This window comes from Astatotilapia calliptera, chromosome 11 (assembly GCF_964374335.1).
Source record: "Astatotilapia calliptera chromosome 11, fAstCal68.1, whole genome shotgun sequence".
Lineage (NCBI taxonomy): Eukaryota > Metazoa > Chordata > Actinopteri > Cichliformes > Cichlidae > Astatotilapia > Astatotilapia calliptera.
The window spans coordinates 12,528,217-12,555,372 of NC_137432.1; the positions used below are offsets into that span (position 1 = coordinate 12,528,217).

At 41.6% G+C, this 27,156-nt stretch overlaps 1 protein-coding gene and 1 long non-coding RNA gene across 5 annotated transcripts in view; one reads left to right on the forward strand and one right to left on the reverse strand.

Annotated features, from left to right (window-relative positions):
- triob (trio Rho guanine nucleotide exchange factor b) overlaps positions 1 to 27,156 on the forward strand; it is a 112,585-nt gene that overhangs the window by 71,162 nt on the left and 14,267 nt on the right. For all 4 annotated transcript variants that reach the window (XR_013912049.1, XM_026185031.2, XM_026185036.2 and 1 more), the window contains 20 exons: positions 742 to 861; positions 1,853 to 1,951; positions 2,038 to 2,130; positions 2,419 to 2,568; positions 3,450 to 3,564; positions 4,354 to 4,469; positions 5,803 to 5,925; positions 6,254 to 6,448; positions 6,755 to 6,870; positions 7,419 to 7,485; positions 7,788 to 7,897; positions 8,039 to 8,108; positions 8,264 to 8,353; positions 8,552 to 8,644; positions 8,728 to 8,839; positions 9,096 to 9,286; positions 9,725 to 9,826; positions 11,521 to 11,660; positions 11,839 to 11,938; positions 14,504 to 14,756. Coding sequence is in view for 3 of the 4 variants with exons in the window: in XM_026185031.2 (XP_026040816.1) it covers positions 742 to 861; positions 1,853 to 1,951; positions 2,038 to 2,130; positions 2,419 to 2,568; positions 3,450 to 3,564; positions 4,354 to 4,469; positions 5,803 to 5,925; positions 6,254 to 6,448; positions 6,755 to 6,870; positions 7,419 to 7,485; positions 7,788 to 7,897; positions 8,039 to 8,108; positions 8,264 to 8,353; positions 8,552 to 8,644; positions 8,728 to 8,839; positions 9,096 to 9,286; positions 9,725 to 9,826; positions 11,521 to 11,660; positions 11,839 to 11,938; positions 14,504 to 14,756 (2,455 nt within the window). In the remaining variant the exon portion in view is untranslated. The remainder of the gene's footprint in view (positions 1 to 741; positions 862 to 1,852; positions 1,952 to 2,037; positions 2,131 to 2,418; positions 2,569 to 3,449; positions 3,565 to 4,353; positions 4,470 to 5,802; positions 5,926 to 6,253; positions 6,449 to 6,754; positions 6,871 to 7,418; positions 7,486 to 7,787; positions 7,898 to 8,038; positions 8,109 to 8,263; positions 8,354 to 8,551; positions 8,645 to 8,727; positions 8,840 to 9,095; positions 9,287 to 9,724; positions 9,827 to 11,520; positions 11,661 to 11,838; positions 11,939 to 14,503; positions 14,757 to 27,156) is intronic.
- Positions 651 to 6,232, reverse strand: LOC145431756 (uncharacterized). Its single transcript, XR_013912050.1, has 3 exons — positions 6,004 to 6,232; positions 5,777 to 5,889; positions 651 to 822 (listed from the first exon to the last, which is right to left on the reverse strand). It is a non-coding gene; the product is annotated as an uncharacterized LOC145431756 (long non-coding RNA).

Here is a 27,156-nt window from a genome sequence, read left to right on the forward strand (position 1 = left end):
TTTTTTTAACCCAAACCCAGAAGTAGTTTCTTATTAGGTCTGCTGGAGGCCTTATAATAGAAAAGCGGGAGCTCAAACGAAATAAAAGGATTGTAAATAGATAAAGCTGTGTTTTTATGCCATGGTTTGATAAAATATTGAGCTATATTATAAAAGGGTTTAGTGTTCATTCACACATCTGTGTTAAGCCACATGTCCCCACAGCTCCTCTGAGATTAAAAAGCTAACCTCATACCTGCCCCACCCCAGGTCGTTGCAAGTGCAATGGAAACACTGACCCTGTTAAAACTTCTCAAAAACAGGTGTCAGTGTTGTGTAGCGTCATTAATTTTCTGGCCAGGCTTCATATGCAGTTCTGCTACCACCCACTCAGCAGGCGTGCATGCTGAGTCAGAGAGAGTGAGCGAGGTGTCTTCGAGAGACTAACCTTTGGCTAGAATTAGGCCAGTGAAAAACAAAAGCAAATGTGATTTTTGGGCGCTGCAGGCAGCGTGTATGCAAGGCGGGGTAGAGAAGGTGGTTTGGGAAATGTGCGCAGGGTATAATTTCAAGATCAAAAAGTTGGAAATGAGCATTTCTGTCACAGAGTACCGACAGTAAAATATAGCAGAATAGAGAAGTAGCTAAAAAATAAACGACCAGTCCACTTTTTTTTGTTTTTCAGTTGTTTTTAAAATGTCATAATAAATTTAATCCCACTCTTTTCGAAGATAAATTTCGAAGCTTTCTGTTGTGCTGTAGGTGCTGGGTTGGATCCGTAATGGTGAGTCGATGCTGAACGCAGGTCTGATCACAGCCAGTTCCTTACAAGAGGCCGAACAGCTGCAAAAGGAGCACGAACAATTTCAACATGCAATAGAGGTACAAGAAACTCAGCTGCCTCATTTTTTTGCTTCTGTGTTTTTTGTAAAAACTTAATTCCCCGCCCTTCCCCCTTTCACCAGGTTTACCTTGATTCATTTTTAAAGGTCTAGTTGCCTTTTCCATCCTCGCTTCTGCTCCCGTGTCGCTTTCTTGCCCTTCATCTTCCAACCTTTTGCTTTTCTAAAACTCTTTTTAAGGCTGATATCGCTGCACACGGCCTCTCCGTCTGATCACAAGTCAGCCATGAAATGGAATTATGAATAACCGGCATCTATACCCCTCTCTTTCTTCTCTCGCTGCTTTTACCTTTCCCCCTTATTTTCCTTCTCCTCTTTACCCCTGATTATTCGGGGTGCATTGGTTCATTTTAATGCAGGCCTGTGCCTGACCTACTTCTACGACGCTGACATACATGCAACAATTCACACATAGAAGAACATTGTTTTTTATTGTTGTGTAAGTCAGAGTGGAATTTTAACACATGCTGCACACCCCTGATTCCCACCCCAGCACTAGTGAAGGGAAAAAAGTAATATCTTTCTTAATTGTACACAGCAGATGCTTCGGACTTAAGACTTATCCCACAAAAATATTATCAAAGCTAGCAAGATATCGTTAATTTTTTTCTTTTGTTTATCCTCGACTGCCCCGAGTCCAGCAGGAAGCAAAAGCCTTACTCTCGGGCTATGCACTTTAACTCAAACATCACCAGATACTGTTTTTTTTTTTTTTTTTTGTTACCCTCGATCTCATTTCCTCTCCGAAATGCTCACTCTAGGACAACCTTTATGGCACAGCTATAATCAGACACAGCTTTTGTTTATATTGCCTTTACTTTGTTGCTTCCCAGTTCACAGATCTCTACCAAAGTGCCCCGTGGGGCCAAGAGGAAGCTGAGGTCGAATTTTCAAAGCAATCGTTGTGAGATACAGATTCATGTACCACCTGAAATTCATTGTTTTTCATATCACCCTTCCCCTGCGTGCAGAAAACCCATCAGAGCGCGCTGCAGGTACAGCAGAAAGCTGAGGCTCTACTCCAGGCAAACCACTATGACATGGATATGATCAGAGACTGTGCAGAAAAGGTATTGTTGCTTTGTGTTGTCTCTGAGGGAAAATAGTGCGGGCAGTGCAGTGGCTGGTAAACTGATTTATTTTGTTTGACTTGAAGGTGGCAGACCACTGGCAGCAGCTGATGCTAAAGATGGAGGACAGACTTAAGCTGGTTAATGCTTCTGTGGCTTTCTACAAGACCTCTGAACAGGTATTATTGTTTGTGCACGTGAATGCATATGAGTGTGGGAGTGGGTGCCACCAAAGTAATATCTGATCTTAGTGTATGAGTAATTTTAGTATAAATTTAAGTTTAAAAACATTCTCTTTCCCTGGTAAGCATCAGTCCCCAAAGTTAGTGCCTGCAGACTTACATTCGGATAAGAAAATTGCTTCCAGCAGCCCGAATTTGCACAGGTTGCATGAAAGTGTAGACCAGGAGTGGATTACCGAAGAGCAGTTTTTTTTTACAAACTGCACTGTGTCATCTGTGTCGTAGGTGTGCAGTGTGCTAGAAAGCCTCGAGCAGGAGTATAAGAGAGAAGAAGACTGGTGCGGTGGTGCTGATAAACTGGGCCCTAACAGTGAATCAGACCATGTCACTCCCATGGTCAGCAAACATCTGGAGCAGAAAGAGGCCTTCCTCAAGGTGAGAACGATGATTTTATTGCAAATACGAAAATAAACGTCAGCATTTTAGGGGGGTTAATGTGGCCTGGACTGATCCAGAATGGCATTCCTGCACAGTAATTAAATCTGACAGGCAGTTTAATGCAAAATAAGATCAAGTGAGTTCATTATTAATGTGCTGCCGCTTGTTGTTGCTAACAGCTGCTACTGCTGAGAAAGTAATGTTAGCCTTGATCCCATCTGCACAGTCTACACACATTTTATTTACTTTTTGTCCTCGTCAAGCGTACGCAAGCGTCAGTAAATGTTGGGCTCTTGGTATTTCAGCATCTAGCTATCAAGCCATCCATTTTTTTGCCACTTATGTGGGGCAGGGTTACAGAGGCAGCACCCCAAGCAGAGAAGCCCAGACTTCCCTCTTCCCAGCCAACTCCTCCAGCTCATCTGGTGGAACGAAGCATTCAAAAGGCAGACAAAAGACGTAACCCAGGACACCCACTCTAGCTACCGTGACAAAAAAGGAGCGAGAGTATTAGCAGTTACATTTTGAAGTAGCACATGTTAGTTAAAGGTAGTGTTTCCATGTTTGCAGGGAGAAAAAAAGAGCTAATGTGTGAGAAGTTCACTCAGAGATAGAGAAAGATGTACAAAAGAAAGATGAGAGACTGTTTTCAAAGGTAAAGACTGCTCAACAAGTGATGTTTGATAAATATAAATACATTTGGTAGCAAAAGGAAAAGTCCAACGTTGTACTGTCTAGGGCTTGTGAAACAGGCATGCTCGCCGCTGCGCTTCTACCCTGGATCTTAGGGTTCCAATTCCCATTGCAACCTCTGATTATAAGGATATGAATGTGTTGACCCGCTGAGTAACATTCGGGTTCTTTCTGCACAATTACAGGCTTGTACGCTAGCCAGACGCAACGCTGATGTTTTCTTGAAGTACCTGCACAGAAACAGCGTCAACATGCCTGGCATGCTGTCCCACGTCAAAGCTCCAGAGACTCAGGTTAAGAGTAAGTAAACACCTCAGAGATAACTGTCATCCTTTCTGGATCTCATTATTACAGTTTACAGGAATCATTACAAATGTTTTTTACACAGTTGGTATAAACCTAAGCCCCTTTCAGACATGCACTCATTGCCGTTAACTCGATGGCATCTTAACATCTCTTCATGTCTGATTGGAAAGTTCCCCAGAGCTTTTAAATAAAAGTCAGGGCAGTGGTCCTTCATATGTCACTTTCAAAAGAAAACAAGTCTGAATGCATGCAGTCACAGTGATAGATGTGTTCACTGAAAATTACAGCTGCACAATTCTCTCATCTAGGTTTATTGAAGCAGTAAACACATTTACATAATAGCATTTTGTCTCAACAACACTGCTGCTAATTTGCAATAAGATAAAAGACTGTGATGGACTTTTGCTATTCCCAGTCTGGGGGAGATCGCCCACTTCCTGAGTATTTGTGGGAGGGTTATAGCAATTTCTCACCTCTCTTTGATTACTGCACGTATACAGTGTTACACTAAACTAGAGTTTATGCTGACAGTGGCATAAATCCATCAGTGCTTTTGCATGTAAGGCTAATAACAAATGCACGAACATAAACATTAATATTAACAGATGTGTGAACTATTCCATGATTAAAAGGGCTTTTTTTTTAACTTTCCTTGCACCATTTTAATAATTCTGCGAAGTTTTGATTTCATGCGTTCAATTTTTTTTTCCTGCGTTTGTTTGCGTGTTAAGCAGAAATTCGTAACCGACTCGAATAAACAAAGTGCTTGTGTCGATTCATCAGATATCTTGAATGAGCTGCTGCAGAGAGAAAACAGAGTGCTTCACTTCTGGACCATGAGGAAGCGGAGACTGGACCAGTGCCAGCAATATGTAGTGTTTGAACGCAGCGCCAAACAGGTGTGTGCTTGTTTATATGTGCAGTGGGAATAAGCACAATCTGATCATGAGGCTCAGCAGATAACTGCATTGTGGTGTTTGATTTACTGCAGACTGAGAAGTAGAAATAAGCCTCGTGTTTGGAGTGGGAGTATATCAGCATATTCGTTTTGTTGGCGAGCAGCTGCAACTTCCATCTTGTTTTGTCTCTCTTTTTGAATTAAACAATGAGTTAGTGTTTCTTTATAATGGCACATTCAACTGGAAGTGCTGCAAACAGGCAGTGATATGTATAAATGTCTTAAGGATGGCTACCATTATGTGGCACAGGACATATAAAGGTTAGAGTTACTGGAAAGCATTTCCAAAGCATCTCTTCAACTCTTTCCCCCCCCCTACATGTCAACCTGACCTTGGGAAGCTTTTCTGTGAAGAATAAGAGAACTGAGCTAGACCACAGTTCCAAAGAACACTCAATATTTCCCATTCAAACATGTCTCACTTTGAGAAAAGTTTGGTTAATATTGTTTGCAGTAGCAGGCGGGATGCCCTTACACTCTACAAACTGAGCTCATAACTGGAATGCTTTATTTAAACATGGCATGAGAGAGCCAAAGCAAGTTTGAAACTGCACTCTATTTTCCTGTACTAGGGTGCCTTAGGTTGTTTAATATAAGCCACTTGGCTCCCTCTTGTGGTGTTCGGGTGTATGCACGGACCAATTCTCTTAGCCAATAAAGCCAGATGACATCGAGCGTGTTTCTAGGACATGGCTATTCTAGGCTGGTCCAGGTTTTATCCCCAGGGCCCAGGGCTTGTTTCTGGTCTCACAGTTTGACTGGACCAGTTCTGCCATCACTGGTTGGGAGGTAGACCCAGTTTTAAAGTACGCAAACACTAATAAGGATAGAAATTAAATAGGACATATTTTAAGTGAATGCTAGAAATTTAGGAACTAACTAATTATTTTAATACGTGTTAAATGATTGGATCTGGAGGGAAACCAAAAAACATAAAATGATGCATAATATTTCCTTGTTATTTTCACAAGGTCATACTGATGTCAACTTTCCTCATCCAGAAGTCCCATGAATGTGATCGTAGGGAATTATAAAGGGAGTCTTAGAGGCAATCTGTATGGCAGAAAATACTACTGAGAGACCACAATCAGTTTAAACACAAGAATTATTGTTAGTTTAAATATACATATACATACTACATAATACACTAAGGGTTTATTTTTTATATTTTTTTGTAGTTTTAAGTGCATTAGGTCCTCAGATTTGGGTAGTCTGTGTTAAACTAAAATCCCTTCACTGTATACATACTCATTTGTGATTGGCTGTTTCCTCAGGCCCTGGAGTGGATCCATGACACTGGGGAGTTTTACCTGTCCACTCACACATCCACCGGGTCGAGCATTCACCACACACAGGAGCTACTGAAGGAACATGAAGATTTCCAGATCACAGCAAAGGTATGTGTGTGTACATTTATGTCTGTTTATTTATCCATAAAAGAAGGAGGACGAGCCTGTTTGCAGTTTTTTTCCTACCTGCTACTTACTGGTTGCGTTGCGTGTATATTTGCACAGTCTCACCCTCTGCTGTGAGGCCCTTTCCCAGGGCGGCATATTGTCCTGTTTCCTCTTTACTGTGTCGCTGTTATTATGTTAGGGAGCAGTCTATTGTGTCCATCAGGCAACACACTGTTTCCTAACACTCTCTTTCTTTTTCTCTGCCATCTACCTTTCCTCTGTATGGCCATCCCTCTCCACTCTGTGCCCCCTCCCTCTCTATTGACAGCAAACCAAAGAGCGGGTAAAGCTGTTGATCCAGCTGGCGGATGGGTTTTGTGACAAGGGCCACGCCCATGCCTCGGAAATAAAGAAATGGGTGTCCTCGGTGGACAAGCGCTACAGGGACTTCTCTCTCCGCATGGACAAATACCGAACCTGCCTGGAATCAGCGCTTGGCATTTCTTCCGACTCAAACAAAGCCGTGAGTGCCCATCGCTGATAACACCATATCTGATCTTTCAAGCAGCTTTAAAAATGAAATTGCACGCATATATGTGTATTTGCGAGATATAACTATGCATTATGACCGTTTGCTTCGACTTTCAGCTTTTCAAAAATCATTTTGTGCTTGATGGGATTAACATTGATATAGCCCAAATAAACTACACCTGGGCTGAATCCTGTTTGTTTAACTGCTGATAAATCACCCACTGGTGTGTGGAACTGCTGAGTGACTGATGTGGCCTGTTGTGCACCACATAATACCCCTTGGCTCCTGTGTTCTCAGAGTAAAGAGTTGCAACTGGACATCATTCCAGCCAGTGCTCCAGGGTCAGAGGTCAAGTTGCGGGACGCTGCCCATGAACTCAATGAGGAGAAGAGGAAATCAGCACGAAGGAAAGAGTAAGGGCAGCAGACGGGTTGTAAATATCATCCTGATTACCTCAGATTCATTCAAGTGTGTACAAAAACAGTTTATAGTGCACAACGACACAGAGTTATGAGCTTTAATGGCACAACTTTGTGTTGCTGATGCTGTAAAAAATATCTGTTGTAACTACTCATAAGCAGCTATAAGCAAGGGGAATTATAATGCTTCCACATAGAGCTGTTCTATGTGTCTTTCCTTGTTAACCAATTTTTTTGTAATATTTACACACACACGGATTACTTCTATCATACCGATTGGTTTGTTTAACTCATTGACGTCATGAAGTCATCTTTAAGAAACAAAAAAGTACAGGTTTTACAAGCACATCTGTGGATAAATTGTTCATAAAATCCTTTAATTTCTTCTTCTTCGTTTCTTCTAAAGTGTTGATCTAAATTGCAATCTTTAATCTCTTCAGAAATCCTTTTGTTTTTGAGTTATATTTACTTGCATTTTGTCAGTCACAGCAGTGTGCCGTGTGCATCACTTTCTGTATTTCCCAATATTTATATCGTTTCAGATTTATAATGGCAGAGCTGATTCAAACAGAGAAAGCCTATGTACGAGACCTACGGGAGTGTATGGATGTAAGTATTGTAACAGACGCGAGTCTTCACTAAACAGCTGAAAACGCATCTTTTTAAACTTTCTCATAGGTAGCTTTTTGTTCATACTTTTTACTCTTTTTGTTGTGAAGCACTTTGATGTTTATCTTGAAAGGTGCAATACAAATAAAACTTTACGCATTTCATTCTTTGTTCTTGAATTATGACGATATTTTTCTTTAAAATGATTTCCATTTGGTTACACTGCCAGTTTACTTTTTCTTTAAGCTAGACACAAGTCTAGGTGATGAATTAATTATTCTGTGGCGTGCGCGTCTGTGCAGACCTACCTGTGGGAAATGACCAGCGGCGTGGAGGAAATTCCTCCTGGTATTGTCAACAAGGAACACATCATTTTTGGGAACATGCAGGACCTCTATGAGTTTCATCACAAGTCAGTAGTGCATTATTTTGTGACACTTTGTTTTCCTTACCATCAATATCGGTTGATTTAAAAAAAAATCATTGTTAGGTGCAGTGAATCCACAGTTTGACCCTGAAATTTGACCGTCTACCTTTTCCTCTTTCTGTACAGTATTTTCCTGAAGGAGTTAGAAAAGTACGAGCAGCTTCCAGAAGATGTCGGCCATTGTTTTGTAACCTGGGTAAGAGATAAACTTGCACCTTAGTAATTTGTTTCTTTCTACACTATGTTAAATGCTAAAACATGACATAGTACAATAGTCCATTTCTTCTAAAAAGGTTTATGTTTTATCCATATCTCTGGTGAATAAATACTGCTGTTATTTTTCCTGCTAAGGCTGATAAGTTTCAGATGTATGTGAACTACTGTAAGAACAAGCCAGATTCAACTCAGCTCATCGTGGAACATGCTGGACCCTACTTTGATGTAAGATATTACCAACAGCATTAATCTTTTCTGTTCATCCTCGGGGAGTAGAAATACTAAATTTGCATTTTATATCTGAAATTGACTCACTTCGAATCATAATTAATTTAACTCTCATGGTTCCTCTGTGTGCTGCATGATTTAGAATGAATGAAGCACTTTCCTGTAAAAGTGTCTCTTTCCTTTTTCAATTTACAGGAAATTCAGCAAAGACATCGTCTCGCAAACTCTATCTCCTCTTACCTGATCAAGCCAGTCCAAAGAATCACAAAATACCAGTTGCTTCTAAAGGTAGAGCATACATTTAAATGAATCTTAAGAAGGTTTTGTATTTAAATGCCACTGGATTGACACGTTTGTGTGCTCCACTGTAGGAACTGTTAACATGCTGTGAGGAAGGAAAAGGGGAGATCAAGGATGGCCTGGAAGTGATGCTCAGTGTCCCCAAGAGAGCCAACGATGCCATGCACCTCTCTATGCTGGAGGGTGGGTATACATATGTGTACATCTGCTAGTATGTTTTTCTTTGCTTGTCTGTAGCCAGTGACTGAACTGTCACTTTGCTATTTTGAGAGAAAACGAAATATGTTGCTCACTTTTATAGTCAGTTGTATTTCTGACTCAGCTGTGAGTCAGAAGTAAATTTTTTCAACTTGCCTCCTACAAACATATTTGCATTTACTGCAGAAACAAGAAAGCCCCCTTAGGTGATTCTTCCCTGATTTTCCTTTCACTACCTCAGGATTTGATGGAAACATCGACTCCCAGGGAGAGCTGATACTCCAGGAGTCCTTCCAGGTCTGGGATCCTAAGACTCTTATCCGGAAGGGTCGGGATCGACACCTCTTCCTCTTTGAGATGTCTCTGGTCTTCAGCAAAGAAGTGAAAGACTCTAATGGGCGCAGCAAATACCTCTACAAGAGCAAGCTCTTTGTAAGAATTGTTTTATCCGGCTGTACTGAGTGGATCCACGCCAGGTCCTTTGAGACACCTGTTGTTTTTATCTGGGTTACAAGGCTGTTATCACATATTTTTATGCCTCTGTGATGGCAACGGTTGTGGCTGGAGACAGAATGCTTCTCAGTTGCCCCTACTTCTATGAGTCAGCCTGTTTGTCCGCCGCTCCCATTTTGAACTTGATATCTCTCGATCACCTCGAGGGAATTCTTTCAAATCGTACCATTCACTGTGACCTTGGCCATAACGCTGAATATGTCTAAATTAGACACAACTGCATAAAAAAATAATATGAAGTAATGATAAAGATGTTAAGTCTTAAAAAACTTAGCAGAAGAATGCAACTGTAGGATGGTAGATCTGAGATATTTTTATATTTCGTCTAATTTATTTGCACATTTTTCATCTCATCAGACGTCAGAGCTTGGAGTGACAGAACATGTGGAGGGAGATCCTTGCAAGTTTGCCCTCTGGTTGGGGAGGACCCCAACCTCAGACAACAAGATTGTTCTGAAGGTATGAAGATGTTGACTTCGATGGGTTATGGAAAGAGTCATTGCATTCATATTTATTTTAACAGTATTTTAAGATTAACCAACAGATTTACTGAAAGCCTTGAATATTATAACAGATCTGATGTAATCATTTTAGAAGTAATCCTCTTGCAAAAAAGCTTTTCTAGCATTGTTACTATAAAGTTGTGTGAAGAAAGTTTTCATAGGGCTCTATATACAGTACAGTGAAAAACTAAGTACACCCTTACTGCTTCCATGGGAAATAAGAGAGTAAAAAGCAGCCAAGTGCTGCTAATCACAAGTACTTGATTAAATGACCAGTGAATGTGAGCACTTCCATAAAACCAGCTGTTTGAGTGTTGAAGTGTGTGTTAATGCAATCTTCCCAAGAGTGTGGCTATCCCAGCAAATTCAAACTAAGGTCAGATTATGCTCAAACTTAAAGTTCAACTGGAAAATAGCTGAACAAGTGTGGCTTGTGCTGAAGCATCGCCAGGAGAAAACCTCTTCTCTCTAAAAAGAGCATGGCTGCAGAGCTTAGGTTTGCAAAAGTTGCATCTGAACAAACTACAAGACGTCTGGAACAACGTCCTTTGAAAATGGAATGAATCAAGGTGTTTCAGTGGCTCAGTCAAAGTCCAGATGCCAAACTAACTGAAATGCCGTGGCAAGACCTTAGGAGAGCTATACATAAACACATAAACCTCAATGAAGTGAAGCTACATTGTAAAAAAGACTGGGGCAGATTTCCTCCGCAATTATGTGTGAGACTGAAGAAGTCAAACAGTTCAAGTTATTGGTGTTAAAAGTGGTTCTACAAGCCGCTGAATCTTGGGTGTGCTGTGTTTCTCAGAGGAATGCATAAAGTCCTGTGAAAACGCTCTTTTTCATATGGACGTACTTCTCATATGATCACAGGAAGTGGTAAGGTTTTTGATACATGAAGAAGTGTTACTTCATGTCTATAGTTCATCCTCACTAAATCCTCCCTGGCTCCTTTTGTTCAGCCAACAAAGTTCAGTCCCTTTAAGGGGGTGGAGTGTTACTTTCTGCTGCTTCTTCACTCATCACATTAGCATAGCAGTTGATGGGTCATAATCCAAACCTCACAAGCGACTTGGTAATTCTCACGCAGTGAGTCAGAAGCAATGTTTTATGCATGCTGTGTGTGTGTAGATATGCGTTTGCTTTTTGAGACTGACACAGAGAAAGGCTCCCGGGGTGTGTTACGATTTGGCAATGTGTGCTGTACAGCTTTCTGTCTTATTACATAACTTCTGATGATCATCTTAAACTGTATCTTATATAACTCGGCTCCATGGAAGTCATGGTCCTGGTTGCTAAGTGAAAAAGGAAGGGAAGACTCAAATGAGGGTGGTTATAGGATGAAAGCTGCATCTACACATTGAATCTGTGACGTAAATAAACACAGTAATAGACCGTGGTTGCTTTTTGGGGCTCTGAGTGAATATGTGCTCATCATATAGACATGTGAGTCAAGTTAAAGACTGCAGGGCTTAAGCACACTGTGGGAAGAGAGAGAATTAAAATAACTAAATTAGGCCTTATTTGTAGACCTGTGTTTTTCTTGCTATTAATGCTGTCATTGTATTTAAAAAAGAGAAAACAGTACTGTGCACTTAAGAAACCTTGAAATCTAACATATATCTAACCCAGTTATCTGTTATGCACCAGGCTTCAAGTATTGAGAATAAGCAGGACTGGATCAAACACATTCGGGAAGTCATACAGGAGCGAACAATCCACCTGCGTGGAGCTCTGAAGGAACCCATCCACATCCCTAAAGCCACCACAACTAAACACAAAGGCAGAAGGTGAGCTAAAAGTAGATTACTGTCAGGCAAAAAAAAGAAAAGAAATCAGTTTCATGATAATGCCTAGAAGCATTTCAGCCGAACAAAACTATATGGCGTGAAGATAGCCCTATAGGGTAAATGTCATGTTTATTGGTCATAGTAATTATGGGTCTGCTGTAATGATGCCTGCCTGCAGGGATGGAGAGGAGCTGGACAGCCAGGGAGACGCCAGCAGCCAACCTGATACCATCTCTATTGCCTCACGTACGTCCCAGAACACACTGGACAGCGATAAGGTAAAAACACAACTCACGCGGACGTTCGTCATAACCAGTATGTAAGGGAAGCACTTTAGCCACATTAAAAATAGTCAAGTTTTCAGTGCTATTTATTTCTTTTTTTTGTTTTTATTTTGTCCTGTCTTACTGTGCAGTTCATGCAGTCACATTGCAGCTCTGCTGTCGATTAATGCTGTCACTCAGTAATACGATTGTAAAAAAAAAAAAACACAAAACAAATGTGCAAAATGCTTAGATGCAGTCGACTGTCCTCAAGTCGTTTCCTGTGAAATTGTTTGATTGTGTTAGGAGGAAGAAACAGCCCGACTCTCAGAGCTTTAAAGCGGCATGTGTGTGTTTGTTTTTTCGTGTGTATTTGCGCTTGTGGCTGTGGTTATATCTGGTAATAGCACCACAGAAGGCTTGTCCTCCTACGCTCAGTATGATCAACTGTAAAGCTAAAAAACATGCAGCACACACACACACAGATAAAATAGCCTCCCCGTACGTTTATCTCATACTAATTATAAACTGATCACTGGACTCCTGCATCGGTTCCTTATTTTCACGCTTGAGTTGCAGTCGTTTCACATGACCCAAATGTGAAATTTTAATGGTCGAGGGGGTGAGGAGCATCCGCTGAAGTCTAAACTATCACAGACACTGATTAATTAGTCACAGTGCCTCAGTTTAGGCAGCAGTCACATGCATACACATTTGAAACACAGTAACACCTGCAAATTCAAATTAGCATCTCATTCTCACTTTTTGAATGCATCTCTTTATCTCTCGCTTTGTGCGGACTCCATGAGACGTTTCATTCAAGGGGAAGTGACAGTGGCGTGTTTGTGTTGCCGTGTGTGTGCGCGCTCGTGTTCCTGTGTGCTTTTCAGCTTTAGTGACTGACTTGTTGTGTGTCAGCAGCTTCAGCCTCCCACGCTCACTTCACAGAGGATGCTCGTCTGTATGCCAGACAGGAGAGCACAGTTTTAAGTCCTCACAGCTATCGATCTTACTCTTTGCTTCAAAATACAGGCTACCAGAATGTTTTTACCGCTAATTTTCCCGGTGTGTGTGTTTTGTTTTTCTTGATGAAAGGTTCAGTGTGAAAGTAATTGTTAAAAGACACGGGTGGATTAATTGCGCCGCTTCTGGAAAGTGACACAAGAGAAGGAATCATTTAATCTTCAATAGTCTGATTGTAAGGACCCACAGAGGAGTGTAATTACAGTGGACAGCAGGAAGTTTTCTACTGGCTTTGGAATGTTGGGATCAGGAATTTTAATACTAATTGAAAATGAATGATTATTCCTCTTTTTTAACTTCTACTTACCTGCTTCCCTGCATTCCCTTAGTGTGATTCGAACTTTAGTGGACTGAGACACAGATAACTCTGCTCTGTAGAGTTTTTCTATCTTTTTTTGGAACTTTTCTTGCAATGAGGGAGTGGAAAACAATGGACAGGTTTGGAGACAGGAGCTCACATCCCATTTCTCAGCTCCTAAGCTCTCTGGCTTTGCCCCACTACCAAAGGGTATGTTTCAGATAATCTGCTTTGCTTTGCTGTGACAATTAATGCAGTGCAGTGTGCTGTGAATAAAATATTGAGCAATAATATATGCTTTGAAAGACTCAAATGGAAGCGCACACAAGCAGTTAGAGCAGTGGTAAGTATCGGAAAACATGGGACGTTTTTACAGTATTTACAGAGTTTTACAGAGTATTTACACTGCAGAGTGTGTAGCTAATGACTGCTGCATGGCTTCACTCCATTTCCAAGACTGTTCATCTGTTGCTAATAATTTTTATGTTTAACATAAATAAACACAAGTTTTCCTTCTTGAAAACGTGTCATTCAAAGATGACAATTATACTCCCAGTGATTACTGAACTACAGCATTAAAAACAGAGAATGTCCATTGCAACAATTATAGTATTAATATATTAAATGTTTTCAGGTCCGTATTTCCCAGAATTGTAATTGCATAAAACATTTTAAATGTTCTATCTTTTCTGCTCTTGTGTTTGCAGAATAGCCACATTTGCTCACCCTCTGTGCCTCCACAACAGATCAAAGCATCATTAGCGACTAGCAGCTGCTTTTTCACTCACATGTTAAAAGGACAAACCTTTTAAAATAACCAGTGAGAAAAATGACTAATCCCGACTCGCTCCACCTCTACCTAAAATTGCCTTTCCTTTCATAGACGATCACGTCGTCAGAATGACGTTTTATTCGGTTGAGCTTGGATGAGTCACCGGTTCATTCTTACACTGTACAGAGCTTCTTGAGTCCCTGTGCTGTTAGCACATGATATTGTGTGGGCACATCTGCTTTACAGTTATTAATTAATTGCCGGGGAAAGTTTTATTGCAGGGTTATTATTTAACATCGAGCAAGTGTTGGTGATAAGATTAATAAAATGCAGAAAACTACTCAGAAATGTTTATGTATATTCTAAGGGAACACAATGAGGCAATAATGGATTGTTTGGAAATTTTTCTACACACTAGCCTAACACCTATTAATATGGAGGTTATCCTCTTGAAAAAACATTCAGAGTACTGTTGTTTCCCTTCCAGCTCTCTGGTGGCTGTGAACTCACAGTGGTCATACACGACTTTGTGGCCAGTAACGGCGGAAGCAACGGGGAGCTGACAGTCCGCCGCGGCCAGACTGTTGAGGTTTTGGAGCGACTGCACGACAAGCCGGACTGGTGCTTGGTCCGGACCACGGATCGCTCGCCAGCCCAGGAGGGCATTGTGCCCTGCTCCATGCTCTGCATCGCTCACTCCAGGTCCTCCATGGAGATGGAGGGCCTCTTCAACCACAAAGGTAGGAGGAGAATAATTTCTTGGCTTATTACAGGTGCACTGAATGATGTTTTTTGATGTTTGTTTTTTCACGAAGCACATCTGAACACTTAAAAACAGCTGCTCGTTGCATACATGCACGAGCATGGACATATCGGATTCGGTTCCTGTTTGCAAATACAACATCGATGACCCGTAGAGCCTTCACTTTCCATTAAACAGCTGCTTCGGGGAACACAGACATGTATTTCTAGGTGTTGCTATGCAACTGTGGAAGGCCCACTTGAAGCACAGCAGGTTTTTTTTCATTAGACTCTTTTTTTAAACTTTTTTCATTAACAACTTTACCATTGACAGATGTTATTACTGTCAGAAAACCTGATTTTGTCCTTGTGTTGGTGCCTTTGCTCTTATACCTGACATATTTTGGCAGAAAAAAACACATTTCAAATGGATTTTCTCAATCTGTATGTATTAACACCAAAGCCCTTCTCAAACTAAGTCTAGTCATTCAGCACTCGCCATGTAAGACTTCCAGGAACTTATTTGGGTTGTTATTTGAAGCATTATCTAACACGTGAAGTTGGGCAAAGGACATAAAAACTCGAAGTCTCAACACTGATGAGGGATTGTGGCCGGGATTGTGCAGGCACACAGAGAAGGAGGTACTTCCTCTGAAGGTATTAGATCCAAAAATACACCTATAGCCAGATGGTTCTAAAATAAAATATTTTTTTCCTGAAGTAGGGGCTTGTAGGTCTGCAGCAAAAAATGACACACACAATGAATCCCACTATCCTTACAAGTTATTAATATTTAATTATACTTGTAGCACCAAAAAAGAAGTGCTCATCAATTGGAGTGGCCCTACTCTTACCTTAGCATAAATTACATTTTGCTGTTGGCAAAAGTGGCACTAATTCAGAGTTTTCGATACTACCATATAGCCTAAAGGAAAGCAGAACATATTCCTCAGAACTGTACTGTAGCACATAATTTTGCTTAAGGACTTTCCACCAATGCTAATGCTGCATTGCTGTAAAACATGCATGCTTTTAGTTTAATTAGTCACACAGTGACTTGTAGCTGGCTTAGCTAGATGCTTTATATTCATTTTTTTTCTTATGTGAATATATCATAGGGTTGTCTAGTTATTGCTGTGAACTGTTGTTCTATTGACCAAAACACTCATAATCCAAGCTGTGATCAAATTTCACGTAGCCAGTTGGAGTTATGAGCTGCTGTCATCATGTCTTGAGAGAAGTTTCTGCTTGTGCCTTTCTCTTTTTAATCTGGAAGAGTGGGTGAGAGGTGGACTGCTTGTTTCTATGGTGATATAGCATACAAATATTTTGCTGGCAGCGTCTTTGTAGTCAGTACGAGAAAGGTCTGCATTTAAAATTAAAGAATGCTTGGATGGTGAATACAGGAACTAACAATTTTGGCATTAGCTGAATGATTTACTAGACCGCCACGAGAAGAAAGCTACAATTTTCCAACCAATTATTTTACGCTTTCAACTCCAGCTCTTTGTTTGTCATCCTTACTTCGTTTACTGGGACTCGTGTTTCTTGTCCGTTTGTCACTGTGTGTTTGTGCGGTCAGAGGGGGTGATGAAAAGGAGCCTTTCTCTGCAGGGGTTACTCTCGTCAGAAAGGCTGCTGCTCAAGAGGAGGGAGACAAGGATGACAAAAAAGGGGGAAAAAAGCTTTTTGTGCAGTTTTTGTCAGCCTTTTTTTATTTACAGACCAACCGTGGATGCCGCTTTGTCCAAAGTGGTGGAAGGGTGAAAGTTTAGGGGATTAGGGTGGTCGTCCAGGAAATCTCCCATTTTTCTTGTCATGTCTCACAATCATAGACTGTACGTTAAAGGTAAAAATGTGTATAGATATTCACCCTGACATTTCATCCAGTGTTCTTTGGAGGCATTTTATTTAATCATCAGCTTATGCTCGTCGAAACCTTGAGTTTTCAAGACTATTTTGAGCAGGAATGTCAAACACATTTTACATCGTGGGCCTCCTACACTCCTCTTTGAGCTTAAGTAAAAAGTCAAAGAAGCATAACTCTCTGTCAAAACTTTAATTTAGAAATTAAAAAAGAAATCCGTCAACATGACTCTTTGGGTCTTAAGTGTGTAAAATTTCTGGTAGCACATTGAAATCCTAAAATTTCTATAGTATATATTGAAAAAATGGAACATTTTCAGTCATTTAATTGCTTTTCTATTACGTAATGACTTCGGTGTACTATGAATGATGGTGGGAGAGGTGTTTGCTTGTAGTAAAAGTCCAAAATCTGTGTCCTCCTTCACACTTTTCAAAGCCGGTTACGGGTCCAGAATAGAGTCTTTGCAAGGCCGATTTTGGCCCTCAGGCTTTGGGGTTATTTTTGACACTCCTGATTCAGTCTTTTTAAGGTTTCAGTTAATTCTAGCAAGGTAGTAAGCCATATCATTTTTCAGGAAAAATGCCATTATAAATCCTCCAAAAGAAACAAACAGTTCAGTGACAAAAATAAACTGAGGTGAAGCCTCGCAGACAACCAGTGACTACAGCTGCAATTTCTCACCACTAAGAATTCCTGGCAGTTTGAGGCATCTGAGGGGACAGAGTACCATAGAAGGCTTCACATGCAGATGAATTAAGCCACAAAATGTACACTTGGCAGTTTCAGTTATTCAGATTTATGATATGTTTCTTTTGTTTTTCCTGGCTCTGATCCAATTGCTGACAGTTGCACAAGCCTGCGCGTCCCTGCTATGTAATATCACAGATTTGTCAGACATGCAGGTGGACTGCACTGCCCCTCGCGATGGAATAAATACAAAAGTACCCACTTAATGAAACTTAATTTGATTGAATAAGCACTCGGAGTGCCTGTGTATGCCTGTGTGTGCCTGTGTGTGCCCTAACAGCAGAGAGTGTGTTTAAAGCCCAAAGAGATACACATAAACACACACTCATAGTTAAACAGGCAGGTCTTTGTGCGACTAGCTTGCATAACTGCTCAAGGCTGCACAGAGCACAGTTTCAGATGAAGACGCTCCAAAAACAGAGTTATGTGTTGGATAAATAGTCAGTAGTGCCATTCAGAAACTAAATAAATGTAAAAAGAAAATCTGAAATGTGCGCGCAACACTTTTGATGAACAACTTAATAGAAAACATATTCCTTTTTTAAACCAAGCTTTATGCTGTTCATTTGTGTTCGATTTTATAACCAAATCTATATTTGTTCCAAGCATACTGCACAAGTTGTATGCGACCTAATGCCTGTAAAATATGCACCCGCCCACACAAACTGAGTGGGTGCTTCTACAAAGGGTAATACGGTAGAAATGCTGCCTGTTTCCAGACGTCCCCTTGGAACGAGAGAGGCACAGTGGAGGTTTGCCCAATATCCTCACAGCAGCCCACTCGTGAGGGAGGGAGAGAGGGAGGGATGGAGATACAAAGAAAGAGAGAGAAAACATCCTACTCTCTAATGCTGCATTTGACTTTTGCTTTTCTCTCACACTGGACTTCACACTTTCCCTGGAATTTCAGCGACGTAGTTACTGCAGGTTTATTGTTATTTATAAAGATTCTGGGATTTTTTCAAAGGATCTTAAAGCCATTTGGCATACCTTTGGAGATGCTCTAAGGAAATATTTCAAGTCAGAGTTTTATATTCCACTAGCATGGCCCGTGGAATTGAATCTTTAGTGTCTTTGAACCCTTTTTACTCTGTGGATTCGGCGCAGGGAGAACACTCTGACAACTGCAAGTTCTGGCTGTTGGATCTGGGTAGGTGCCATGTGTAGGACAAAAGTAAATTGCTTCCTCTTATCCTGTTAATGCTAGATTTGCTTCTTATGCAGTGTGCTTGGGAAAACACAAATGATAAGTTGCGCTAAGTTGTTCTGGTTTAGCGGCTTGCTGCTATTGTTTGTTCCTCTGGTGAAAATGTAACGAAAGCATAACATTAGGATCTCAATTAGACTATGCTTCTGGTCTTATGACATTAAAACAGGTCTTTTTTTGCTCTAAAGTGCGACATTGAAGCTCCAGCTGTGCAAGAAACAACTGCAACTCTACATTTGTCGTTTTGACAGCTTGTCCTTATTTGCTGGGTTTGCATCAGCTATTTTTGTACGGGCTTTGTGCTGCAATTTCACAGTTCATCTGTCGATCATGTGGTGGCATTATAGCTGCAAAAGTAATTTGGTGAATGCATCGTTACATAATGAAATATTAAAATTCACTAAAATCACCAGGATAAGATTATGTCTTCGTTCCTGTTGAAATCCAGGTTGGGCTCACAGATGGACAGAGGGTGTTGTTGAGGTCAAACTGACGAGAAGGGGAGAATGAGGACTCTTAAACAATGGAATCCCTTTCCTTTTTAATGTTTTCACAGGTGTCTGCTAGATACAGTGTGATAAACCATTACAAATCACCCAAATATGCACTAGTTCTGCCAGAATGTGCACTGGGTGGTCTCTCATCCCATTACCACTCCCTTCCCTAAATGTGGCTGTTGGTGGCAAGCCCTCTCTAGCGTTGTACACATTTTTTCAGATCATCTACCAAAATCCCCTGGAGCTCTCCCCACACGCTGCACCTCCGCCCCTAAAAGCACGTTCCCAGCCACACCAACTGATGTTTATGGCTTTGTGTGTTTGTTTTGGTTCTTCTTGGCAAGATTAGGGCACATGAAAGATGCTCCCCTGGTGACACCTCTGGAATCCCAGGCATGCTTCTGTTGAACAGCGCTTTTTTGGATCACTGCAGTTGTACAAAAGCCCCTCCACCTACCCCACTTTTATTCTTAGAGACACAAGAACACACATAAAGTTGTAAATCTAGCACGTTCTTTGCAGCAGCGTAAAGGAGCATCGACTGAGTTGTCACATTGTGTCGGAAGCTTGCTGATAAATCACATAATGCTTAAGTAGTATTAGAACATCTGGTGGGTTCTTCTGAAGGACATTAGCCCACAAAGTTAAAGTGAATAGGAGTATTGAGAAGTCTATCACAAGTACTGTTGTTTTGTATGTTTAGCCAGAATTATGAAGAAAGTAGAATACATTTTAAGTTTTTCTTATCTATGTACGTATACTTCCTAACCAATTTATTAGACCACCTGCAAAAAAATATTATTATATATTATTATGTTATTTATTAGGCAAATAAGAAACTGAATTCCTGTTTCTGTATCTAAGGATGAGCCTGCAGGCTGGACTGTTCTCAGTGCGCCCCAGGGTGGCTGTGGCTACAATGTAGCTTGCCATCACCAGTGTGTGAATGTGTGTGTGAATGGGTGGATGACTGGATATGTAAAGCGCTTTGGGGTCCTTAGGGACTAGTAGAGCGCTATACAAATACAGGCCATTTACTGTTCTAAGAAGTCAGCAATTAATCAAACTTGTAACTGCTAAACCAGATTTTTTTTCAGCTTTTTTTGTAAAAGAGTACGTTTTAAAATCCAAAAATAAAATTAATGATAATACAATAAAGAAAAAATATCTAAATGTAAGTTATAGAAAAACTCAAACTTCTTTAAAGCGGACACTGTTGCTCCCACTGCCAGTAGAACATTCTGTGTTATTTTTAGCAGCAAAATTGAAAGGTCTTCAAGGATGATGCCTATAATACAGTTAATGCAGTTATAGCTCATTTGAACAAAAAACATGATTTATTTCTGTGATTTAAATATATATATATAGGCAAGGTGGTTAGCACTGTTGCCGCACAGCAAGAAGGTCCTGAGTTCAATTCCACCATCAGGCCGGGGTCTTTCTGTGTGGAGCATGTTCTCCCCGTGTCTTTGTGGGTTCCCTCCGGGTACTCCGGCTTCCTCCCACCTTCCAAAGACATGCAGTTTGTGGGGATAGGTTAATTGGATAATCCAAATTGCCACTAGGTGTGAATGTGCGAGTGAATGTGAGTGCGAATGGTTGTCTGTCCCTGTGTGTTGGCCCTGCGACAGACTGGCGACCTGTCCAGAGTGTACCCCGCCTCTCGCCCTATGACAGCTGGGATAGGCTCCAGCGCCCCCCGCGACACTGAAAAAGGAGAAACGGAAGCGAATGGATGGATGGATGGATTTAAATATAATTGCCAGTAAAAGAATAAAATTAAAAAGAAGGCTTCAAACAAATTGCCACTTCCCTCTGTTTGTTTCCCCACGAGCGAGAGGCTGACCAGCTGTTCGAGAGGTGTCTCACACTTTCATTTACACTCCTGTTAGATCAACATCTTCAATTTGCCACTTAACACTTATCAAGCCAAAGCTTGAAGATTTTTAAGCATGAGACAGGTGGGACTAGTGAAAAATCAACAGCGTCACACTTACTACTTATGTAAACAATATCTTGCACACTGTATATCTGCATATTGATCACAATAAATAACCAGCACATTCCATTCTCTGCTTATGTATATGCAAACCTATAAAATTCCAGTGCAGTTATGAAGACAGTTTTACCTCACTGCTACTGTTTTATAAAGTAGTATTTTTTGCTATTATTTGAATTACATCAAGGTGAGGCTATGAAACAAGTAGCTGTACCTCATGCTTGTTAACCACCACATGTCTGCAGGAACCACAGTCCATTTGCTCTTCATGAGAAGTCCTCACTGGGCAACCGTGGCTCAGGGGGTTGGGAATTGCATCTGTAACCGGAAGGTCGCCGGTTCGATCCCTGGGCTCTCTGTCCTGGTCGTTGTGTCCCTGGGCAAGACACTTTACCCTACTTGCCTACTGGTGTTGGCCAGAGGGGCCGATGGCGCGAAATGGCACCCTCGCTTCTGTCAGTCTGTGGTTACAACTGTAGCTGCCTCCACCAGTGTATGAATGTGAGAGTGGATGAATAGTGGTATTGTAAAGCGCTTTGGGTGCCTTGAAAAGCGCTATATAAATCCAATCCATTATTATTATTCTCTGTGCTTTCCTAGTGAAAGCAGCAGTTTTCACCTAAGTGCTGGAGCTGATCAGTGTGGTCTCTCAGTTCAGTGATCATTTTAGCGGTTACCTTAATCACTTTAGCTTGGGTTAAATTTGATTTAACTGCTACAGTTTATCAGTCTGGGTGAACATGTATCAAAGACTCATCTGGTTCCCATTAGTGAACAACAGTTGTCTAATGCAGGTATTTACCTACACTCTTCCTGATATTAAACACTAATAAATCAAAGGTCTAGTCAGCACCTGTAGTTTTAACTTTTAGCATGAATAGTGGATCAAATGTAAACATGATTTGGGGAAGGATTCAGAACTCATAAGTGAGGGATTTGGAATCCTCGGAGACCAACAAAGGTATTCTGAGTCATCAGAATTACAGCCTTAAACAGGATCTGTGAATGCACCCGTGACTAAAAAATTCCAGGGTAGTACTGTAACCAGCAATTGTGACTGGTTTTCATTTAGTACTGCAGGGGATCTGTTAGAGGAGAGCATTTTACAAAGCTCCCCCACAAATCTGCTCTAACCAGCGAGGTTGCACGTAAAACTTTTGAGCCAACAAAAGCGATGAAGTTGCCCTCAAGCAAAACACACAAATCTTCGACACCTCCTGTTGTCTTTAAATAGAGTGTTTGGGTGGAAAATATTGATTTGCAAAGCGTCCCAAGTTTCCCCTTCCCATCCCTTCAAGATGTTTGAACAGAATGAAAGCAACCTGTAAAAAACATGTGTTCTCATTTCTGTGCCATCAAAGTGCACCATATTGAAAGATTTTTACCGTGAGAAGAAGATGGTGCGAGGAATCTTAGTAAAGATGGATTTAAAGCCTTTGCAGTGCCTGATGTGGGAGATTCTTGTTGTTGAGGAACCGAGCTGTCTTCATTCCTTTGCATGTGACGTAAGAACACATTCTATAAGTAAGAAGAAAAGTCTTCTGGAGGCTTAATGACGGCCACACATTCACATGTTGCTGCATTAAGTCAGGCTGGGTGAAATCGTCCAATGAAGAACGGCAGAAATTCCACACCTGCTATTCATAAAAGCCGTTCGGCTCAGGCGTGTGCCTTAATCTTTTGCAGCTGCACCTTTTTAAATGCTCTAATGACTGAATTTGAGTATTTTAAACCTTGCCTTTAGTCTAGCTGTAAAACCTAGATAACTTCTAAAAGATGAAAAACATCTCTCTGTTCTCCTTTCTGGATGTTTGTTTTCAAGCTCATCGTGTTTTCATGCAAACAATTTAAAGCAGAGTGATGTAGGAGGAGAGTGTGTTGTCCTGACTCATCGCCCCTGTATGAATAAACATATTTTTGCAGTCACTTCCTCACTGGAAGTCGTGTCCACAATGAAAAGGTCATCACCGCCTGTATCAAGAAACGGCCTTTAATTTAACTCGCTGTATTAACAGCAAGGATCTTTAAGCTGGAGCTGGAGCGAGGAGAGCGGATCACCGGAGGCGATTCAAACCATCAATCCCGACAGTGATCATGGGCAACGTGAACTCGCTACAGAATAAGATTGACGAACTGTGCGCTCTGAACAACCACAGACTATACCGTGAGTGCAGCTTGTTTATCTTCACGGAGACGTGGCTAACCGAGCTAACGCCGCAGGCTAACGTAGACCTATGCGGTTTCACATCCGTGAGAGCCGATAGGGACACGCAGGCCAGCGGAAAAAGCAGAGGTGGGGGACTCATTGTCTACGTTAACAACAGATACTGTAACCCTGGACACGTCTCCGTTAAAGTTTCGGTATGCCGTCCGGACCTGGAGCTGCAAGCTGTTAGCTTGCGGCCATATTATCTACCTCGGGAGTTCAGTCATGTGATCTGTGTGTGTGTTTACATCCCTCCGAGGGCCGACGCAACAGCTGCCTGTGAGAAAATACACACAGTCACAGCAAGACTTCAGACACAAAACCCCGAGGCTTTCATTATTATATCTGGAGACTTTAACCATGCCACACTGGACTCTACTCTGGCTGCTTTTCACCAGTTTGTGAATTGTCCCACAAGGAGCAACAGGACAATTGACCTACTGTATGCTAATGTGAGAGATGCATACAGACCACAACCTGGTTTACCTACAGCCACAATACACACCCCTCGTCCAAAGGCAGCCGGTCACAACGCGCTCCATCCGGAGATGGACCCCAGAAAAGGAGGATGCTCTGAGGGACTGTTATGACACCACAGACTGGGATGTGCTCCTGAGCCCACATGGTGAGGACATAGACACACTGTCTTACAGACTATCTCAACTTTTGTGTGGACACGGTCGCCCCTGCTAAGACGGTACGGTGTTATCCTAATAACAAACCGTGGGTAACACAGGAAGTCAAAGCTGTCCTCAACATGAAGAAGAAGGCTTTCAGGAGCAAAGTGAAGGAGGAGATGAAAGCAGCACAGCGGGAGGTGAAACGCTGCCTGAGGGAAGCAAAGGACACCTACAGGAGGAAGGTGGAGCAGAAGTTGGAGAGGAACAATATGAGGGAGGTCTGGAATGGTGTGAAAACCATCACAGGCCACAACACCAAGAAAAGCACAGTGGGGGGGACTGTGGAGAAGGCAAACGAACTCAACAACTTCTTCAACAGGTTTGACCAGCCCACAACCCCCCCACCCTCACCCTCACCTTCACTACAGAGTCCAATCCCCACTCTCCTACCTCCCTCGCTTCCCCCCCTTCCTGACACCATGACACCCCCCTCCTCCAATCCCTCTCTCAGCAGCAAGACATCTCCCCCCCTCCCCTCCTCCCAAACATCTCCCAGTGTCACAGTGGATCAGGTCAGGAGACAACTGAGGAAGCTTCGCCCCAGAAAGGCAGCAGGCCCAGACAAGGTGTGTCCTAGGATGCTAAAGGCGTGTGCTGCTGAACTTGGGGAGCCGCTACAACGAGTCTTCAACCTCAGTCTGCGACTGGGGAGAGTGCCCGCCCTATGGAAGACATCCTGCACCGGGACGGTCCCCAAAAAGAACCGGCCCAATGAGTTGAATGACTTCCGACCGGTGGCACTGACGTCACATCTTATGAAGACCCTAGAGCGGCTCTTCCTCAACCTCCTCCGACCACAGGTACAACATGCTCAGGACCCACTACAGTTTGCATACAAGGCGGGTGTCGGAGTGGAGGATGCCATCCTGTACCTCCTACACAGAGCCCACTCACACCTGGATGGGGGAAAAGGCACGGTCAGGATCCTGTTTCTTGACTTTTCCAGTGCCTTTAATACCATCCGGCCCTGTATGCTTCAGGAAAAACTGAACAGGATGGAGGTGGACCCCTGCCTGGTCGCTTGGATCTCCGACTACCTCACCGACAGACCACAGTACGTCAGGCTGAAGGACATCACGTCTGACACAGTGGTCAGCAGCACAGGAGCACCACAGGGAACTGTGCTGTCCCCTCTTCTCTTCACCCTGTACACCTCTGACTTCTGCTACAACTCTGAATTATGCCACATTCAGAAGTTTGCAGACGACACGGCCATCATGGGGTGTATCTGGGATGATCAGGAAGAGGAGTACAGAAGTCTGGTGAGGAACTTTGTCGCATGGAGTCACACAAACCACCTGCAACTCAACACCTCAAAGACTAAGGAACTGGTTGTGGACTTCGGGAGGTCTAGAGCAGGTCCACTGCCGGTTCAGATAGAGGGGGAGGAGGTGGAGGTGGTCAACAAGTACAAATACCTCGGGCTGTGGGTGGACAATAAACTGGACTGGTCATGCAACACAGAGCACCTGTATAAAAAAGCCCAAAGCCGACTGTACTTCCTCAGGAGGCTGAGGTCTTTTAACATCTGCAGGAAGCTCCTGAGGATGTTTTACCAGTCGGTGGTTGCTGGAGTACTTTTCTATGCTGTGGTGTGCTGGGGGAGCAGCACAGCAAAGAAGGACTCATCCAGGCTGGAGAAACTGATCAGGAAGGCTAGCTCTGTGGTCGGCATGAAGCTGGACACTCTGGTGACAGTGGCAGAGAAAAGGACATTAAAGAAACTGATGGACATTATGGACAATGCCAGGCATCCTCTGCACACGGCCATTAACAACCAGAAGAGTCTGTTCAGTGACAGGTTGCTTCTCCCAAAGACAAGAACTAACAGACTTAAAAACTCCTTTGTCCCACACGCCATCAAACTGTTTAACTTGAAATGTGCAATTCACTTGTATTTTTATTTTTTATTCCTATTTATTCTATTTATCCCCTTCGTATATTTTATTTATATTGTCTCTGTATTTATATATATATGTGTGTGTGTGTGTGTGTGTGTGTGTGTGTGTGTATATGTATGTATATATATATATATATATATATATATATATATATATATAATATTCTGTAACTCTGTAACTTCTGTCGGTGCTGTGCTTTTTTGGAAATCGAATTTCCCAGAGGAACCCACCCGAGGGATTAATAAAGTTCTATCTAATCTCTCTAATCTAAAGAAATCAGTGTAATAAAAACAGAGGGCAAAATAGGATTTAAAACAAAGACTTTAACATGAATAAAACTATGGGTATAATATAACAAGCGCTTCATTTAACAGACCGGTGTTAAATTGTTTTTTGAAATATACTGAAAGCCTGTATGAGGGGTTAAATCAGTAGGTGGTTTCACTGCTGAAAAGCAGTGATGGACCAGCAGTGATCTGGCTGAAACATAAAAGGAAATGAAGTCTCTCATGTAGAGGGGAACGAAACAAACGGGTTCTATAAGGTACAGAGAGCCAGTGCAGTGTCACTGTAGTTCATTTTGTTTGTTCGTTTGTTTGCTTGTTTTCTAAATTCAACAAAAAAAAGAATAAGTGCTGTTTATTAGTCTAAATTGGCAGTGATAAAATCATGAAGAAATGAGGCATTGTTCTGTAGAGGTGGGAATCAGCATACAAATCGCGATACGATATTATCAGAATACTTAACGCACGATACGATATTATTGCGATTTTTTAAAAATATTTTGCGATATTTAAATTCTGCACATAAAGGTAAAGTTTATCAATATTCATTTTATCTAATATCAAAGTCTCACACTCAGTCTTTCTCTCATTTCAGTCAGTTTTATTGTTGACAAACTTGAACGGTTTGTATTACAGTCTAGTCCAACTTAACTGAATGCAACCATCTGGTACAATTATAGCTATTCTGAACTATGCAATTTATGAAAACTATGCAGCCCCTTCAGCAACTGAAGAATTTGAAAGTAAATTTAAAAAAACTATAATTTTACATTAAATAAAAAAGTTTTAAACTTAATTAAAATTAAACATGTCTTAAATTAAAATAAGTAAACTGTCATGTTTATTGCTGTCAAAAAAAAAAGTTAAACACATTTGGACAGTGAAGGAATGTCAGGATTCTTGCTCAGAAAAAGGATCAACATGCTCTGAAGTCAACATGCTCTGAAGTCAACATGCTCTGACTCCAGAGCATGTTGACTTCAGAGAAAAAATTGTTTGTAACAAAATATC